This window comes from Scleropages formosus, chromosome 23, assembly GCF_900964775.1.
Source record: "Scleropages formosus chromosome 23, fSclFor1.1, whole genome shotgun sequence".
Classification (NCBI taxonomy): domain Eukaryota; kingdom Metazoa; phylum Chordata; class Actinopteri; order Osteoglossiformes; family Osteoglossidae; genus Scleropages; species Scleropages formosus.
The window spans coordinates 13,151,870-13,172,392 of NC_041828.1; the positions used below are offsets into that span (position 1 = coordinate 13,151,870).

Genomic DNA, 20,523 nt, shown 5'->3' on the forward strand with positions numbered 1-20,523 from the left:
ACCACTGAAATAAATGGAGTTTCAGAGCCCTTGTAATAAGACACTGTCACACTGCAAATCTTAAAGAGCTTCTGCAGTTGAGCTCCATTCTAAAGAGTGGGGAAAAAAGCAGCATAAATCACAGGGAAAAGGACATTTTTCCCCCTACATAAAAATCACTTAAAACGATGGCCTCAACTGTCTAAAACGCCCATGAGCACCAGATAAAAATGAGTCTGGTTCAAACAGCAGCAGGGTGATATCACAGCGATCCCTCTCCTTTTCATGGCAACAATGCCGCAAGGCGTATCACGGAGACAGAGCCTTCTCTCCAGGCCCCGCACTGCGCATTACAAAGGAGATGCGATTATCTGTTATTATATTTCCTGCGAGAGAGATTTCCAGTGAGCCGATGGGAAACGTGCTGTGTTTGTCAAACAATTGCGTTAAACAGAATGAACCGCACAACCTCACCTTCTTAGAAAGAGTGCATTATGGTCATTCTCTCGAAGACCACATTACATGTTGATTATTTTTATTTAACTTAGCTTACTGATTTACCCAGGGTAACTTACAGCTTTACATAAGCACTCTTAGAGCAACAGGTGGAGCAATAAGGCACTGTGTCCCCATCCCATCCTCTCTTAAGGCAGAAGAACAACTTTATGAACTAAGATATGTGAGCGAGGTGGAAGGGTCCTGCACAGACCCAAAATAGCCATCTAGGCTTGACAGAAAACTGGAATTTGATGTAAATCTTGGGGTCAAAACATACCAGTGAGTCGGACCAGGTGTCTGATAGACACAAGGCCTGGCGTTCTTACATTTTGCCGGTCTCCTGTCAGATGGGCGAATTCCACCATCTCATTGCCAAAATGGCTGAAGATCTGCACAAACTCCTGGAAGCTGCTCACCGTCTCCAGTTGATCCAAGGTGACCAGTACCTGTAAAGCATTCACACCATGACCGCTAACCAGTCTGATGTAACACGGTAAAAATGAAGTAAGGGCAAGCAGGATGAGGTGGATCCAGCTGGTAAGCAGTCTGTGAAGGAAAAGGAGCGAAGGGTAGATTTCCTGTGCTCGCCGAGCCTCAGCTCTCCACCTCATTCAAAGAAGGCACAGTCAGTCTCTCTGGGAAATGCATCTCTCCCTGTTAGAGAGAATCTGTCATATGTTCTCTTAATCAAATTATCTGGTTAAAGGGCAGGCCATGCATGGTGAAAGCGGCCCCCAGAAACTAGTTTACAGTCGATGTTTCTCTCTTTAATAGAAGACCCTTGGCACAATTATATCATCTGCATCTTACGTGGAACGCAAGGGCATCCCATTTAGATTATAAACAATGCTGCTGCTTTCTTATCGCTCATGCTCTTCTCCCTCACCATTCAATTAGGTCAAATTATTATGCATATGCACCTCTAACATCATGCCTTTTACAGTTCTGCACTGCAGGCAGAGATGAAATAAAGATGTTAGCGACAGGGTGCACATGTTAAGATGTTGGGAATGTCCAATTGCAGCTAGCCAAGGCTCATTTTTCAGTTTCCTGTGAAGAAAAAATAATTATGAGAAAATACAAATGTCATCTGTATTTTCTGATGAATACTATAATCTTTCTTCACATGACTCCACAAACACTAAGAGTGTAATTTACGTCTTCCACCTCAATCACATCACCAGCAGTGGGCTGGAGCTAGTTGGCACCTGAGTAAACAGCTCGAGGGTATCGCATATTAAAAATGAATCACGTGAGACCACGCACAGTCTCTAGGGCAGTTCTTCTAAGTTCCGTGAGCTAAAGTTCAATGCTGCTAGAGGAGATTTATATGTCAAAATAATTCCTGACTTACAACTCTGCAATGATCCATAGTGGTGTACATCTGCAGAAGCAAAAATTTTGATGCATCTAGGTGCAAGGGGGAAGGTGGCTGAACTTAAAGTACATGGAAGATGGCATATTTGCAGAGAGTTGAACTGTGGGCTGGGAAAAAGCAAGATGTGGAAGTGGTACCACATAAAACCAACTAATCAAGTTTAAATGTGATAACTGAGCACTCATACTGTCAAGCATTTCATCTGCTCCATAAAATGAGGAGCTAAACACATTGCTTTCATCCATGGCCTAAAAATAACTAACTAATGGATTTTGAATGCCGTTGTCTTTTTTGGCATGTGAAAGATCTGCCTACTTTGTTGCGTGAGGTGATGATTTGCTTGATCACAATGCGATCAGCCAGAACCAGGACTTTGGTCACAGAGGAGAGCAGCATCCTTGCGGCCTTCACCATAGCCGTCTTGTCACTGAAGATGGTGGCCCGCCCGTCCAACTCTGGCTGCTCTGCACTCACTACATCTGTTAGTTGGGCAATGGCATCTCCTGGAAGCACAGAGGACCATGTCTACATCAGGCATGAACAAACAGCTTTACATCATACTGTACCCATAACTGGTATAGACACATGAGGCTGTCAAACTCATTGTTTGTTTTTCCTTTAGGTTTGAGTATGTATTTCATACATACTGAGCACTAATATCAAAACATTTTTCTGACAGAAGCACTTTTGACCATTGTGTGCAGCCTGATCTCAATGTATGAAGTTGTAGCTTTGCAGATTTCATCTTTTGCAGTTTTGGAATCACTCTGGAGTTTTTCTTCGGTACAAAAATTTCAGAAAATGTGAAAGTTGAGGACATCACTTGCAAAGGAGAAGGGGGGGGCAGTGGATAAATTTTCCTCAACAAAAGGCAATAACCCAGTCATATTAGTCTTGCACGAGACTGGGTGCAAACACAAACCCCAATGTGTAAAGAACGTGAGCAGTTTGAAACTGTCTATGGCAGTTTGACCCTGATAAAATCACCTTGTTGTTCTTTCTCACTGCTGTGGAGCTGGCGATCTAAGCACTTATGGCCCATATTTCTGAAGGCATGAGCTGGACCCCCCTTTCTATAGAACAGAGCAAATTAGACCAGGAGCACAAGACACTTTAAAAAAAGAAAATCAGGCTAGGAACTACAGCAGAAGATGCCCAAAGAAATGCCAAACAAAACCAAGCCCATGCCCTCCCTGGTGGGGCTCACTGAAGTGGCTGGCTCCTGGTCCAAAGGGGATGCCGGCCATGCCCTGATTGGATCTGACAGCACACCCGGTGCCAGAAACAACAGTAGCCCACAATCAAACTTCACTGCAATTAACAACAGCCCATCCCACAGAGCTCCTCGGTGGTGCATGAAGCGCTATCCTTGTCAGTGATGAAATTAGATTAAAACCAGAACAGATAGCAGGGATCTAGATAAATAATCCAATGAGAAGAACAGACTCAAGAATAAAGATGCATTTCAATTGCATTACCTGTACCTTATGGCCTGCCTGTCAAAGCTTGAAAAGAACCTGCCCTGAACAACAGATTTGTTCTGCCCTTCAAGTTCCTTTTATTTCCCCGAGGACTCAGATGTATTTTGCTGCACCACTTATTGCATTGCCTGATACTGTAGCCCCTTTGACAGTAAATCTCATTCTAGACATCTGATCTGCTGAGAAACCCAAATAGGTTACACACTATTCGGTCTTACTAAATGTATTGTTTCGGCCAGTGCCAGAGGGACCATTTCAGCTACTGGACAGAGATGTGTCTTGACCAATTCCACTAACCAGATTAAATAGTTTCCACACATCTGCCTCCTTTCACCTTCATCCCTTGCAATGATGAAGGTCAGCAAATTAAACTAATGCAATCACCTCCTTTATTGAATTAATTACACTGGGTTTGTTTAAAGCTGTCTGGTAAGTCTGTCCCTATGGCTACGAAGTAGGGAGCAAAGTCACTGCAGGTTTCTGAGCTTCAAGGAACCATTTAAAATGGGACACAGCACACCGTCTCAGTAGCAGTTCCTCCTGAGGATACGTCATTTTCCTTTAATCCTTAAAAAGGACACTTGTGAAATGCCAAAATATCAAATGACTTTCCTGAAACTTTTGATTAATTTATAAAATCCTTCAAGCCAAAACAAAGTCTTAAATGCATAAAATATTGTATACCAGTATTCATACAGGGTATAAGTCATGTAAAGAAAAAAAAAAAAAAAAAAAAAAAACCCACACACTACAATTTACCAAACAAAACGCAAATTAAACAAAAATCAGTCCTTTCGTACAATGCATGGGTGCAAGTGCTGTGAAACAATCTGACTCATGGTGACCACTCACATGGTTTTCTAGGTGGGGAGGGAATGGAAGTGGTTTACCATTGCCTTCTCCTGAGCATTTCTGTAGGATGCGCGCCTGCACACAAACTCGTCTGCATTCGAACCCAAGCCTATCAAGCAGTTCCGGAGCTTTGACGCACCAGCTTTACCCGCTGTGTCTCTGTGCCCCTACTGTTCAACACAGAAACCAAAACAATTAAGAGAAGAGACACTGTGCAGAAGAGAGAAGGGAAGAAGAAGAAAGGGGGGGGGGAGAGTCTAATAGGTCAAGAAGCTGGAATATGAAGTGTACGTTCATGTAATACCTGTCATTCTGAGCGCTGTTCTCCGATTACACTGATACGCCCTAGGACACAACTATTCAAGTAGGGTAATGGAGAGCTCGGTCGAGTAGGTTTACAGCCCTTCTTGCATCACTAAGAGCTCAGAAAGGGAGTTAAACAGCCACAATCAAGACAGCAAAGCTGGACCTGGGGGTTTGCTGGAAACAGAGCCTGCATGGACAGTTGTTACACAGTAGGAACTAGCTGTGGGACGTCCGACTGACGGAAATATTAAAAACAGGCCATTTTTTCCAGGGAGTATTTTCCATAAGCCTCAGGAGCTTCTGACTATAGAGCCTTAAATGCTTTATTTAACAATTTAACAATGTCAGCAATTTCTCAAGACCTGGTGTTGAAATGACTGGTGCACATAGAAGTGGTTTCTCCACTGTTTAATAGTCCTGTGCCAATATTTAACACTAGGCCATAGCTTATTGACCATGACAAGGCAACTGTTGTTCCAGCCCAGGGTGGAGTGATGACAAATTCCAATTCTGCTCCCTTCTATAAAAAGTTCAAAAAGAAAAGAACACACCAAAGGGTATATAAGAACTATTTTGTGGCATACAATGTGAATGCTACAAAATAGTTAGGCAATGCCCACATTAGAGATGTTCAAGATGAAGACAGCTTCCAGATCTTTCCTTGTACATAGCATTTGTCTCATTGTCAGCTGCTTTAAGAAAAAGAAAAAAAAAAAAAAATTCAGCTGTGGGGACATGGAGAAGTCGAAAGCAGACAATAAGTCAGTGTGGGGGCCAATCGAAGAAGCAAACGGGGTGTAACACAATTTGAATTGGGGGCAAGTGAGCAAGGACATCTCGGCACCCTAAGGAAACAAAACACCAATAACCACCTCTCAAAGGGGGTCACAGAGTATGACTAGTGCAGCGCTTGTGTGTTTTAATGAACTTTGTGGCTTAAAACTTACTGTCAGCTGCACTTTGTTCATCCAGCCACAAGAGGCCTGAAAGTTAACCAGGGAAACAATTTTTGCTGATCTGCCAGCTGGCGAGGCTTACAGAACAGTAAGGCCAATTTATCTACTTTACTACAATTCCATTCTTACGGTGCATACTTTTAAACAAAACCAGTACCAGTGGAGAAACTATCAGATTATAGTTCTCTGTCAAATGACCAAATCAGCGTTCTGAACCGAAGGTGCTGAAGTTCAGGCTATATGTCGATTAAGCACCAGTGTGCGCATTAATCCTGCTGAGTTTCTTTATGCAAACGAAACTGTGGCAGCAACAGATATCGCTCCCGCAGAGTGTATTAGCTATTCTGAGAGCCGACAAAACAGCGCTATTAGGCAAGAGAGATAGAGCCGCTTTTCGGTTTTATTTTTAGCCTGGCTCCATGCTGAAAGGGAGTTAGAGAAGAGAAAGAAAATATACCAAGTACAATCCGGTAGGCTAATGGATGTAATTTAAAATTTAAAAAAAAAAAAACTGAAAGTTAGCCTATGATGAATATGCATTTTCTTAAGACATCAATGATGCGAAAAGTAACTGTAAAGCTCCCCCCCCCCCCAGAAGTATTTCTTTGGCTCGAACAGCCTCGCTGCTGCAGAACACCCACTGAACTCCCATGACAAGTCTTCACCATTTATCCTCAGCATAGCTCTGTAATGTTTCACATATGCATCCTGAAACTTTACCACACGAGAGTACAAACGGGGGGGGGGGGTTGGGTAAACAAGACATATTTGGAAAGGGGAGGGAATTGACTGGGCATCCATCAATGAAAGCGAACACATGGGAATAAATGCTGGCTGCGGTGAACAGAAGAGGGGCTGTTTGCCATGGATCAGCCTCAGACCCAGTGGTCTCCTGCCCAAAATTCCAAGGAAGGTGAGAACAGGGAGTTCAAGTGGTGGGATGAAAAGTGCCTTTTGACCACCCCACTCCCCTGGGTTGTGCTGTCCCAGACATGTCAAGTGGACTCTATAGGAAATAATAAATTATTTTAAATCAGGTCTTAAAGTCCCCCCTGTCCAAACAAAATTCTTCAGTCTTCAACTGCACAATTATGGGCTCCAAGGTGCTGTATACATTTATTCATTTAGCTGACACTTCTCCAAAAGAGACTTACAATGTTCAGCCATTCACAATTAATTACCCATTTATACTGTGCAATTTTTTTTTTTTCCTGGAGCAATTTAGAGTAAGTATGTTGCTCAAGGGTACTACAGGTGGAGGTGAGGCTCAAACCTGCAACCTTTGGGTCCAAAGGCAGCAGGTCTGGCCACTACACTAAGAGCTGCTCCAATTGTGAATAATCAAAAACTAATTTACGGAAAACACAACAGTCATCTCCAAACGGACCTGCAGTACATCATACTGAACAGGAGTGGTACTGGTGGAGCAATGGATGGTGTGTTTAAAGCCATGGTCATAGAGAAGAGTGGTGACTGCCAAGTCAGCCAAGGCTGCCTCCCTTAGGACTACATGGTGACACAACACAAATTCTGGTACAAGCATTAAGCATGCACAATTTAAGGATATAACACTGCAGCTGTCTGTAATGACCCATTAAGATATCTGTTGTATTGCTGGGGGGGGGGGGAATCAGGCTGTCAAACATCAGAAAGGACTTGGCTGCATAGGACAGTTCAAAGAATGACAAGATTCCTAGTCTTAATGCACTTCCATGTAAGGGCAGGTGAACAATGGTAAATATTCTCAGCCTGGATCAAAAAGAAGACATGGTTTATGTGGAACCCTAGGGGACAGATAAGGTGAACCCTAACAGGAAGAGGTACTACAGATTTAAAAATACAAGGACAAGAATGAGATGACCACATTAGGTCAAAACTAAGAAAATTTTCCTTTTCACACATGATCGTGACTTTTCAACAGGTTTGTATTGAGTGTTCAACATTACTCTCAGATGCTCACGCTACAGTTGCTCAGAGTCAGTTTGTGGCCACAGTTTGCGACAGTTCCTCAGCATGTTATTAAACTTGTTGACCTAGACTCTGCTGAGATGCTGCTCAAGAAGTTGGAATTTATAGATATCTCTCTCTCTCTCACACACACACACACACAATCCACCTTGTTTGGCTTGATCCGCAAAATTTTTCCACTGTCAAGCTAGAGCCCTGACCTATGAAATATCCCACTAATCCACTAAGGATATGAGGGGATATCCACTCCATGCAAGCGTCCATCAGAACACAGCTATGGTGGATCAGATACTCTGCCGAATATCAGTCAAATTCCCCAACACTGACAGAAGTTTTTCAAAAAAAATGCCACTCAACCAGTCTGGACCATAAAACGATGTAGGTTAAGCAAACACATGGCTCAACAAGTCTCTGAAATTGGTGTTCCATTCATCAAAATACATTCTATAAATCCATCTAGTGAGCTCCAATCGCTGCTTGTATCCTACCTGCCCGTCGAGCCTCGAAGCAAGCAAGGCCCATCTCCTCCTTCAGTTCCTCATTCTCCACAGCGATGGCCTCTCCCACGGTGACAAAACGGCCCACAGCTATGCTGACAGCTTGACCCACCTTCTGGATGGCCCTGAGCGTCCTCTCCGTCTTCTTGGGCTTGTCTTTGTGGTTGATCAGTGTGGTGATCTGCAACACGTGAAAGTCCAGCTAAGGTTCAAGGCCCTCACGGCACCTTTGGCGCTTAGGAGGGTTCCCATGGTGGGCACAACACTTAAAAACATACATGCATGGAACAAAGAACGGCATTCACCAGTGATGCCCCATGAGTAGACGGAGAGAGATGACCTACCTTGAGACTCATTGTCCATTCTGACTGTGTAAAGTGCCAAGATCTGAGAGGACTGTGTCAGTGTGACAGATAGATAGAAGACTCCAAAAGGGTGCAAGAGCTGTGGCTGGTGTAGCATTGCAGCGGACCAGAGAGTGGCAGGGGTTAACGGATCCCAACACCGTATTGGGGGGGGGGGGGGGGGGGGGTTGGAGCACAGTATCAGTATGCACTCTACAGCGCTGATCTCCCAGCTGGGGAGGCTTACAGAACAGTGCGGCCAAGGGCTTGGGCTCAGGCCACCAGTAGGAGGTGCGGCCAACGTGCAGCAGAGTTCGTGCCACAGGACAGGAATAACAATTAACTGACTGGTTGTTTGCACAGACCAGCAATGATCACAATCGATACTGGAGGCTCTGCTGAAATAAAATGATCAGAAGCTTTAGTACAGTTATTAGGCCGATTTTTCATTTTTAATATACCTCATAAAAAATGTGTTCCATCTTTAGAGTACTTTTCCAATAAAGATATAATGTTCTCCTCCTGCTGACACCCTTGACAAGATACCTGCGCTTAGAATAGTTCACCAGATCTGGAAAAACAACCAACATCAATGATACTCATGGCCCACTTGACTTGTCATTTTAGAGAGCTGTTCTGTTATGAGAGCTCAGGTCACAACAATATGTCCCTGGCTTTCCAAAATGTCAACCCAGTTTACATACCAACGTACCAAGATGAGGCATATTGCGAATAAAGGTCTTGTACGTCCATTATCAATAAGTGCTTGCCTAATGCAGGGTAACGGTGGTCTCGGAAGTGCATAAGGCAGGATACACACTGGATGGGAATCCAGTCCACCACAGGGCAAGCCATCATACAATTTTACATTTAAAAAACAGAAAAAAAATCCACACAACACCGCAGCCCCCTGATCAATAGCTGCCTCCAACCTTTGGCATACGCTTACCCAACAAGCCAGGAGCAACTGAATCACTGCTTTTCCCTAGGGCTTCCAAAGGCGCAACAGGTAGGGAAGTGGAGTATGTGAGCCAGTGGGAATGGCATGCCCTTTCTCAAGGCACCAGTAAACTCCCACCACTGTGGGGGGGGACCTCACCCCTTAGTACTCGGGTGGCCCAGTTAATGCTGATCGAAGTGTTTAATAATTCACTGCCCGCGCCAATTATAATTCCCCCTCCAACATTTATAAGGCAGCTAACCGTTTCCGATGAGAAGCACAGTGGGTCACCAGCATGTGCAAGAAGGTGGGGGAATGCTTAGTTAACCTGCCACTTAATGGGGCATTAAAGGGCAAACGATGAGCTCCAGGGGTGAAATTAAATGGCTGGCAGCATTAACTACACACGATGGCAGTGCATGCACGTACCGATATGAAGAGGAAGGTCTCTGAACACTGCCCAAGGCTCCTCTAGGAAAGATGTTTGTACTTCTCCTACAGAGCAAGCGGACAAGAGACAGCAGGATCTCCACGTGTGCTGTGTACGTCACTTACTGCGTGGACAGAAGTAGACAGCCGGCAGTTACTGCACTTATAAATAGAAAAATAGCCGTGGTGAGTCAGAGGTGCTACTAGACAGGCAGAAGTGTTTGCAGCGTAAACTTCACTTTGAGTTTCAACAAAACGTTACCTTGCCAAAAATGCAAAATGCTTCTGTATTCTCAAGTGACTCCAATATTTATAATAATAATAATAATAATAATAATAATAAAAAAAAAAGGTATACAAACAATATGTGGAATTCTATAGCCATGACAACCATTTCACCACTATGTACACAGAGAATTTCATTCAAGTGCCCGAAAGCAGATACCACATATATACGACTACCATTAATTGATATGAATTACATATGAGATGCTCCACTGCATTTAATTTTGTGTTCATGTAGCCACAGGGTTAACAATCGCACAAAATCCTTCCACTTGGCCCATGGCAAGAGTACAAATACTGCAGCGAGACAGAAGACAGAGGAAGGGAGTGAGAAGTAGCAGGGAACTGTGGTCCCTGAGGGAATTGTATCTCCAGCTTCCTTTTGGTGAGATTAACACACCTGCCATTAGCACTGTGTCAACACAACTGATGCAGGGGGGTACTGTTGACACAGAAGAGGGGAGAAGCTACTTCCTGATGGTCATGTGCATGCACCCCTCCCCCCCTTTTTTTTTTTTTTAAAAAAAAAAAAGGCACCCATGTGCCTGTGGTCTGCAATTGATTTCAATAGGCCCTTTACTCACTCAGACAGTGAGTCTGAGAACAAAGTGGATCTTGGAAGGTCTAAACCTGTAGCACTGCTGTCCTTTTAACAGCTAAACCGGTAGGAAAAGAGTTTTATGATGCTGACCTCTCACTACCAATTTCTGATGGCTTATTAAAGCATATTTCATGGCATACGCCAAGGTAATGCGCTGATATATGGCTCCCAAAATACTGGTTTTTGTGCTTAAGCACTGTTGTGTCTCGCCAACAATAATCTCCCTTTGTTTTTTTCTGTACTTCACTGAGGGCATGTTTAAAATCTCTGTGCAGGGATGGATGGATGGATGTAACCTTTAGAAATGCTGAGGCTGTTGAACACTTCAGGTCCACTTTGCTTCAATCAGCCACCTGTCAACAGGTAAGAACATCTATGTCTCTTCTCATCTGGCAAGGAAGAAAAAAAAAAAATTTTAAAGGTAAAATCTAATTTAAATTCAATTTCCAAACAGAAGGCCTTGCGCACGTAAAGGCCTTCAGGTGAACCTTCGCAGCCGCTCCAAGCTAAATGAACAAAACACGCAGAGACTTTTCACGAAACGGCCCTAGTGATCTCGCAGCACCAGCACGCCGCTCTGCTGGAAACTCACCCTTGGGGATGCGCTGAGGGACGCGGAGCACAGGGAGGGCTCTGGGGAGGTCGGCTGGCACGGCTCCTGCCTCATTTCAGCTTGCCTCACGTCCGCGCAACAGTCCCTTGGGCTGCCGCGAGTCGAACGGCCGCTTTCACGCTCTGACGCCTCCACCAGCACATTAAAGCCATGTCAAAATTTTCAGAAATGTGTAAGGAGAGAAACAGCACTGGGTTTTACCCAAAGCGCGTTATCAATTCTTATGACAAACGCGGCTGCGTTTTCCTTTAGCACTCATATCTCTTCGCCGGACTTTGTGTACCGCTTCCATAATCTGAAGGGGTCTGACTGAACTATAGAGCCTTTTCAAAGTAAGTCCTTGCCAAAGCTGGCCTTTAAAATTATTGCAGAACTCATTCTAAGCTGGAATTGACTAAAGCCATCCGTACGCTTAGAAAGAACGTATCCATTAAAGACATAACATTGGTCTGCGTGTCCTGCATCCGTTCCACCTGTAGCTCCACTGACTCTTCAGAGGCAATGAGCAAGTAATTTTTGACAGGAGTTGCTATGTTGGTCAAATTGGGGGGGGGGGGAATCAATAAAGAACAAAAACCGTGCCTCTGCATGATCAATGTTACTTCATCTTCATGATCAAATTCCAAAACATCTGTGTACCAGCAATTTCAGCCTTCGCGTTGTCTGTCTGTGTTTGCCTACCACAGCCATCTCATAAGACCTATCCAGCCATTCTCGGAATCGCAATTAAAGGGACGGGGGGGAGGGAAATCATATCCTTGGAAAAATAAATGAGCACTACAGCTATATTAATCTTCTGTGCAGGACACTTTACTGAGCACATTGCTAGTCCATCCATCACTCATAACTGCATTTCCAGAAACAATTGCTTTTATGGCTCCAAAGTTTCATTTTGGTGTACCTTATATCACAAGGCAGATAAGAACACCAAACACTGGGTTCCTTCATCCTGGATTAAAATCTTTTTTTTTTTTTTAAATTTAATAGTACAGTGCTACAAACGAGATGTATCTGATAGCAGTTCAAATGAGTTCCAAGGCAATGTTGAAACATGCCACAGTAGTACCACAGTAATCTACTTCTCAAAAATGAACAACGATATGATATATCTACTGCCAAGTTACACTACATAAGGTATAGGCAACAGTGGAGCTGAAGATGATGAAAATACAGCAAACACCGAGATCATTCCCACAAACAGAAGGCTGACACTGTAAACTTACCTAAAATGAAAAGTGGAAGTTCAGTATTTATGCAGAAACTTTTCTCCAAAGTAACTTACAATGTCAGATTTGTACACTAGGCTATTTGCAATGAGTTACCCATTTAAATAGCCAGGTAATTTTACTCTATCAGTTCAGAGCAAGTACCCTGATTCATGGTATCACAGCAAAAGTGCAAATTCAAACCAGGGCCCTTTGAGCACAAGGAAACAGCCTAAAGCTCCAACGTCTACGCTACATGCCCTTAACTGAATTTAAGCAGAATCTGAGTCTTTAAGACAACTTTGATTATTGGGAGGTCACTATAACCACGGCTTAGACATTTTAAGAATGTGCCCCACTCGATCTGTAAATACCATTCACGTTATGTGCCATAACGCCGAGTTCCAGCGCCAGCACCTTGATACTATACAAGTCCGGCTTTGAGGGGATATCCAGAACTTCAGCCCACTTAGATGCATAGTCTTATCTTTTGTACCATTTATGACCACCAGGCATCAGAAAAAAAAACTGATGTTGTGGATAGCGTTCATCTGACCCCCGCCCCCATCATTATAAACTAGGTTTTCCCTTTGCTGGCAAGGCATGGGATTTCTTTTCCTGGCTCCTACTGACCCCCAACTCTTTCCCTAAACAGGGTCATTACACTTGAGCGATGGGGACAAAAGCACTCGTGTTGAACAACATGGTCATCCACTTAACCTGAGAGACAAGGAACAGAAACAGTGCCGTGTTCAGAATGTATGCTATGAAAAATAAGTCAGGTCAAAGGCTGACCACACAAAACCATGAAATGTGAACAAACGGGGGGCACACCTTTCCACCCCACTATGAAATAATCAAGTTTGATGGACCTTTGACTTTTAATGGTGTGGCAGGAAGCCACCTTAAGTAAACACAGTTGTCATGAGTATTCCTAAGGGCCCTAGGAATAATTCCAGAATAGAGACTTAATGAATAGGTGAGTCTAAGAGAACAGGAAAGGGGGGAGAAGGGACCAAAAACACACCAAATGTGGATAAAACTACTTTGAAATAGTGGAACACATTGTCTCCAAATTCATGCCAAAGGAAAGGAGCCAACTGGTGAAAACAAGATTGCAGAGAAGTTTTCTGTGCTCAAAAGGGAGAGCTGAGTCTCAGGAAGGCAGGAGCGCAAGAGTCTCCGTAGCTGAGCTGCACTGTGCCCGACATTTTTTCGGAGAGCTCTAGGTAGCAAAGGCAATCTGGCCAGAATACCTGGCCACTCTTTCCCAGGAGGAGGGGGGAGAGGGGAAAAAGAAAAAAAAAAAAAAAAAAAAATCCCTAAATTGGTGCTCCTCATTCAGCCCCTGACCTCACTGAGCCCTCAAGGGGAGCCAAGGCCTAACAAGGCACAGTGGGCCTAGCACCAAGTACGGTGCATTTAAAGTTAAGGTGGGTAATGAAAAGTTGCCTCATTAACTGGATGTGTACATGCACACACTTCATAATCTGAGTGTGAACAAAGTGTCTCACATTAAAATGTGGGGAGTGTGAGCTAGTATTTACTCAATTAGACCAAATTACCACGATTTGAACAACGCAGCCATTGGTTAAGTTTATTTATTTATTTATTTATTTTTTTAAGTCTAGAACCATCAAATACTACTGTGTGTTATACGCAAGCTTATATGTGCAGAAACATGCAAGACAAAAGACAGGAAGCTTACACGGTGCTCAAATAAATGAGCACTCAGACACATCAAAACATAACCAGGCTGGACCCCTGACAAAGCGGCAGGCTGCCATTCAGCCAGGTTAAGTAACAGAGCAGATGACTAACTACACTGGGAAAGGTGACAGATACCAGAAATAGCGCTCGACTAATTTAATTTGAAAGCTGGGTGAAGCTCGTAGCAAAGAACATTCCAGAATCGCACTACAACGAACTGACGCAAGCTCTTGCCGTTAAGCGAAGACTGTGTGAAGTTGACATGTACTCTGGTTATAAGGGTATTTCGACTGTGTGAGAAGTCTACAGTGGACAGCCTTCGCTAAATATTTTGGAAGACAGACAAAACCCCTCAAAGTCCAGCAAGGTCCAAATTTTACTGAAAACTGCAGTTAACAGGAGTTAAGATGTACTCTTATGCAACAAAAAATACAAGATTTCATCGTTTAGTGGAAGTAATGTATGAGTGAAGAAAACAAAGGAGGGAGGACAAAATTCCCAAATTTTCAGCTAAGGAAGCTCAGTTTCAACTCTGGAATATGCGTAAAGGTGTCTCCTACTATACCTCCTACTCAGAGACGGGGGGGGGGCAGGAGGTCAACACTGAGCCATCCAGCCGGAGCTGAGCTCCTGGACAGATAAGGCGTGACAAAAACAGGCCCCCAGTAGGCACCGAGCCAATCCATTGTTCAAGAAGTACCGAGCGTCACGGAGATAAGGAGGATCGCGTTCTCAGCTTTCCGTCTCGCCTTTGCCGATTTTGGCCCCAGGTGATTTAAACGCAGCGCGACGGCAACATTGATACCAGGCCACACCTGGCACGCATCTGCAGTACCTTGACGGATGCTGGTGGGTTTCAGTGAGGAATGACACACGCCCACGACATTCTGCAGGCTTACATTTATTCGCACCTGAATTCTCATTTGCAGAGCACGCCGTACTAATTCTTCTTGTTTAGAGCAGACTGAATATTTGCAGGTTTGACTGAATTTATGAAGAGCAACTAGGTAAAGTGGAATGACTATGCAAGTCGAAGCATAAACGCGAGCTGCTCATCAGTCAAGGGCCCTGGAGATTGCTTCAGCGCTGTGAACACGTGGCCATCCACTCTGAGCAGCACAGCACTGTTTAATATTGGGGTCAGACACTCACATCTCACCATCCTGGGGCTGCAAATGCCGGTCTCCCGCAGCGTGGCAATTCTTCTGGCTCGTTGGGGAAACAAGAGGGATTTGTTCTTTGCAAATGTGTCACACTGCTAGGAAGACTCACGGCAAAGGCCACCCAAGAAGGTCCGCATATCTAATCTCACGGTGCCCAAATAAAAGCCTGAAAAAACACACTGTGGCCATTTGTACCGCATGACGGCAATGTGTTGAAATACACTGTATTGTTATGTTCGCTGAAGATGTGACGGGGGGGGGGGGGGGCAGACACGCGGTGTATCAGCCTCCTCGAGGCTTTGCCACAATAACAATACCGCCTGTATAACCTGGAAACAACCTGAAATGTATGGCACAAAAACTGCAGTATGGCATCAACCACATCTGGCTTGCTGCACTCAGTTGGACACACCCCCCCCCAATTGCCCAATGCCCAAACCCCAGCCACCAGCACCTTATTTGTCAAGCCCAGAACCAGGCATGGTTTCAGCTCTTCCCCACACTCAGGTCACACCAACACTACACTGGCAAGCACTGTGTTCAAAAGATGACATTCATGTTTCAGACTTCAATTTGGGCCAATTTTTCCAGGTATCACACAGCTGCACAATCACATTAAGCGCACGCTGCCATTTCGTTACACTGCTGCACCTCAAAAGGCAGCAAAAAATCTGGTTTCAATGTCTTTGAAATGCTACCATTGAATTGTTTAACAGAAACACAAAACATGCCTTTATTACCATATGATTAATTTCTTTAGCAGATGCAATCACCCAGCCAAACTTAACAAACCTATCTTTCTCACACATTCATTTCTGGAATGCACCGTCCTCAGACATATAGTGAAGTACCTACACCTTACATCCTCAGCTCTCAAACTCAGTCCTATGCTATTATCAAAACTTGACACATTTCCCATCATGTTTAAATACTCAAAGAAGGATGAAGTTTCAAGTGACAGAATGACATCTTTGAAAATACACCGAGTTCAGGACTGAACCAAACCATAGAGATCATTTGTAGATAATGCCTACAGACTCTGCTGAAATGGCAGTAATAATGAACACTTATTTGTACTTGAGCGGTAAACAATGTCTCTCTTGTTCAGAATTATGTAGTCAATCATAAAAACACTCAAAAGGTATTCAAAACATGGAGATTAAAAAAAAATGATTAAATTCAATGTCAAATTCCATGGAGACATTGAAATTTCAATGAGAGTTAGATGAAGAAGGAGTAACCCAATAACTAAAAGACCAATGACATGAAATGGTGCACCAACACTGGCTAAAACTGACTAGCAGCAGATCAGCCACCACCTCTTTGTACACCACAGAAGATTAGTTACCCAGGCCCTTGCAGAATGCTGACACAGTCATGGACTCACAGAATGCCTCTCTAAACTGCTCAAAACCTGCAGAGAAGAGATGTAAAGTTTAATCTGTACCTCTGCTCTCAAAGACCCACAGGGAACAAATCAATTCCCAGGTTTGCTTTACCAGCATGCACAGCATCACCCCTCGAATCGGACCCGTCGTGGGCCGAATAATGCACTATGCAGTGTTGTCACCGGCTGTTCCTGAGAGCAATGCTGGCACGGTCCCTAGATGGAAAAGATGAAGGTTGGACAATTTCTCACAACTGAACACAGCTGAGCACTAAACTGGACTGCCTTTGCAACATAAATGTGTCATCAGTTAAGACATTTTGTCTGCCGTGATGTTAGAAAAACTGGTGGAGGGAACTTAGGTAATTATTGGACTTTTTGGCAGTGGAAAACAAGTACTTGCAAAAAAAATAAAGCACAAAAGTACATCCAGTTTCTTTCCAGTAAAGATCAGAGAGAAAGACCACCACACTAAGATCAATGTCAAAAATAAACAAATATCTTCTCCGCAGTCCTTTCTATATACGAGCGTGACCCAGCAAGTGCAGTATTAATAGGCAGCATATCTACAACAGGAGAGGCCAGTAGCTGCAAGTAGAAAAGACTTATCATGCTTGTGCCCCTAGCTTTACAGGAGGAACTTTTAGCGTGTCGTGTGGAACTCTTTACAAAGTTAGTCGGTTCACAAAAGCCGGTCATCCTGGACAAAGAACCCCTGGGTGAGGAGCAACAGAGGACAGGAATATGGTGAAGAAAAGATAATAGACGGAGGCACCAGGCAAAACAAGAGCAAACTGCAGACAAACCGTACAGCTGAGGTCTGGTCACCGGGCTTCTGTACTGTTCTAAACCTTCAGAGGAGAACTTCACTGTGGAGTTGTGGTCCACAAATGGCTTGTACTGAACAATAAAGGACTGGTATGATACATGACACTGCAATCCTGCTGACACTGTACTCCTGATGAACACAAACCTGCCTGACGGCCACTCGGCCCCATTTAGAGCTCTATCCCATCTTAACGGGGGACGATTCATGAGCTGAATATGACAGCGGTATGGCTGATACACCTTTGTTAGTGCCTTGACTGAACAGGCATCCCGAGTAGAGGGTCTTCTCCAGGATACAGCAGTGCAGTATACAGTTCACTTTCAGTCAATGTGTAGCGTAACATAACCGGTTTTCCATAACCGATGCTCATTTCACTTAGTGGAGCTGTACGGGGGATCGTACTCCACTTCCGCCCCCAATGGGGCACTCCGCTGTGGCCACATTCCTGCACAACCCCTCATAACACACCTGGAAGCATAATTTATGAGTTAATCTATAATGAAGGGAGCAAAGCTCAAAGTAAGGCAGAATGAAAATTATGCAAGCCCTTCCAAAACACTTGAGTAGCACATGAAAATGGGAACTGTTTCGTTTACAAATAAAACAATGCAGACCTTCTTAACAAAAAGCAGATTTTAAATTGCTGTCTCAGAAGTGCAGTTCAATGTTTAACTGAAGGGTAGAACACCCAAAACCCTAAATGGATTCTTTTTGACCTATCAATGCTTCCTAGTAGAAGACAGGCCCCACTCCATCTAGATCTACATCAGTGTGGCAGTGTCCTGAACGACCTCAGTGGCACAGGCAGATAACCCCAACACCAACCACTGCATAGTTGGAAGAGGGGATCTGGCACTACGCAGGCTCCATGCTTTCAGTCCTCAGTGCTATAGGGTTCATTTTAATTGTTTCTGCTGGAGGGGACACTGCTGGTTACCACCAGTTCCCCTGCATTAATCCACAAATCAGTTATGGACAAAAGCAAGGGTTTAACGGCTTGATTTGAAAAGCAGACAAATGCACAAATAAAATATCTTTTGCAGGCAACAGTGTTGTATCAATGACATGCTACTTGACACCAAAGCTAACACTATCTGTTCTTTGATGGTGTAAGTCTGGATTCCACAATTCTGAAACACAACACGCTTCATCCTTAAGCCTGGTGGCCACATCTGTGACCTAAACTTCCTCCTTCCATTACATTAAAAAAAGGCCAGTGAAAGTTTAAAAAAAAAAAAAACTGATAAAGACTGCCTTTTCAAAGCTACCGACCAAGCACATGGCCGCCGAGTCAGAGGCCAAAACAAACGGGTGAGGCTCTCCAACCGGACACCAATCCAGGGATGGAAAGCACTTCTCTTTACGGATGTCTCTCCATAGCGCTGAAAGCTGGATCTCATTAAAGTGTCACGTTGGCGGCTACTTTTCTAGTCTGTAAATCTTTGTTCAGAAGAATTTTAGTCATCAATGTGTGGAAATGTTACACCACAATGTTAGCTTGTGCATGATGAGCAGCAAAGCGGGGGGGGGATAGGAAAGAAAGCATGTACTGTAACACACATGCTGTCGTTTGGCATAATACAGGTCATGCAGTCTTCAGAAATGTAACTAGTTTCCAGTGGAACATCCACTTGCTATCCAATCAGCCTTTAACTGCATATACAGTTGGACACAATAGCCAGTGACTGCACATCATAAAATATAAATTTACCTTCAAGCAGTATAGAGAGAGAAGAGGGGGAGAGAGGGGGAGAGAGGGGGGGAAAAAAAAAAAAAAAAAAAAGACTAATCACAATTGATACCCCTCTGAGGTCAACGCCAAAATTTTGACACGATGCTGTGAATAAAAATCTGATAAGGTCCCATTTTGCCGCAGTCAGTCACGGGTGCAGTCGTGCACTACTATGAGAGCAGCCTCCAACGTTCTTCTGAAAGACAAAGTAATTGCAGGCAAGATCTAAAGTGAGAACACAGTTGTAAAAGATCAGGAGGTTAGAGAGGCACTTACCATTGTCTTTCTTTTTAAGAAACACACACACACACACACACACACACACACCTTTCCATTAATTTCTGGTATGACAGCAGTGGGCCCTTTATTTGCAAAGTACCCAGCATGGAAGGAAAACCCCTCCATTAGAGGCACTGTACACTCCCCCTACAACCCCAATAAGTAACACTGGAGTAACACAAAGAAGTGCTCAGCACAAAAGCATGGGGACAACCAATCGAAAAGCTCCTCATTCTTTTAAAGAGGCCCTTATCTGGCTGCTTTTGCCTTTATTTTAATGCTTCTGTGAATAATTTAAGCATGCTTGTCAAAGCCCAAGAGTCTGGACGGGACAGAAAATGCACAGGGTCCAATGGCCAAATGAAATCATTCAACGTGTTACAATGTTTTCCATGCAAGTAAACAGCTACAATTATGTTCCTTAAAACATAATGGAACTGTTTGCACACTACCACCTGGAATTCATAACCACTCATTACATTTGGACTTTTTTTTAACCACATGTTTTGACCATAAGTTTTCTGCAAAACTTTGGCTTGAGCAAGACAAGATCAGAATCTAGATCCTGTAGCCATTCTTTAACACGTATCAGAGACAGTGACACCCTGGAATGGAGTGGTGTCCCATCTGGGGTGTGGACATCCTAGCTCCAAACCCAGTGATTGTAGGATGGGCTCTGGAACATCACAATCCTGACAATGACAAGAGGCTAATTTAGAGTGAGAGACATGGTGGGTTGTTGCTGCTGCTGCTTCTTCTTCTTCTTCTTCTGCTTCTTCTTCTTCTTGGGGGCTGATAATACAGCAAAGAGCACTTTCTCCAGAGGACACACATTTATAATTTGATTGGCAATTCTCTCTGCATTGCTGGACTCTGTCCATTATGGGGCTGCCAGAGAATAAGAACTGTTATTTCGCCTTAACACTGAGAACAGCTCTGTCATTCAGCCACGCGCACACACCTCTGTTATTCCTTTTAGTGCATATGGTCAAGCACACCTTAGGAACTGGTCTGCAAGCTAACTTTAAAAAAAAAAAATTAAAAAAAAAAAAGCATTGCTGCAATACCTCAGCCTGCACACAATTAAACCA

General features: G+C 43.9%; 1 protein-coding gene across 5 annotated transcripts in view; it reads right to left on the reverse strand.

The window, feature by feature from the left end:
* Positions 1 to 20,523, reverse strand: part of ctnnal1 (catenin (cadherin-associated protein), alpha-like 1) — a 41,355-nt gene that overhangs the window by 10,322 nt on the left and 10,510 nt on the right. For all 5 annotated transcript variants that reach the window (XM_018731914.2, XM_018731915.2, XM_018731912.2 and 2 more), the window contains exons 2-4: positions 7,907 to 8,096; positions 2,171 to 2,358; positions 804 to 923 (exon numbers count right to left, since the gene is read on the reverse strand). In XM_018731914.2, the coding sequence (XP_018587430.1) occupies positions 804 to 923; positions 2,171 to 2,358; positions 7,907 to 8,096 (498 nt within the window). The remainder of the gene's footprint in view (positions 1 to 803; positions 924 to 2,170; positions 2,359 to 7,906; positions 8,097 to 20,523) is intronic.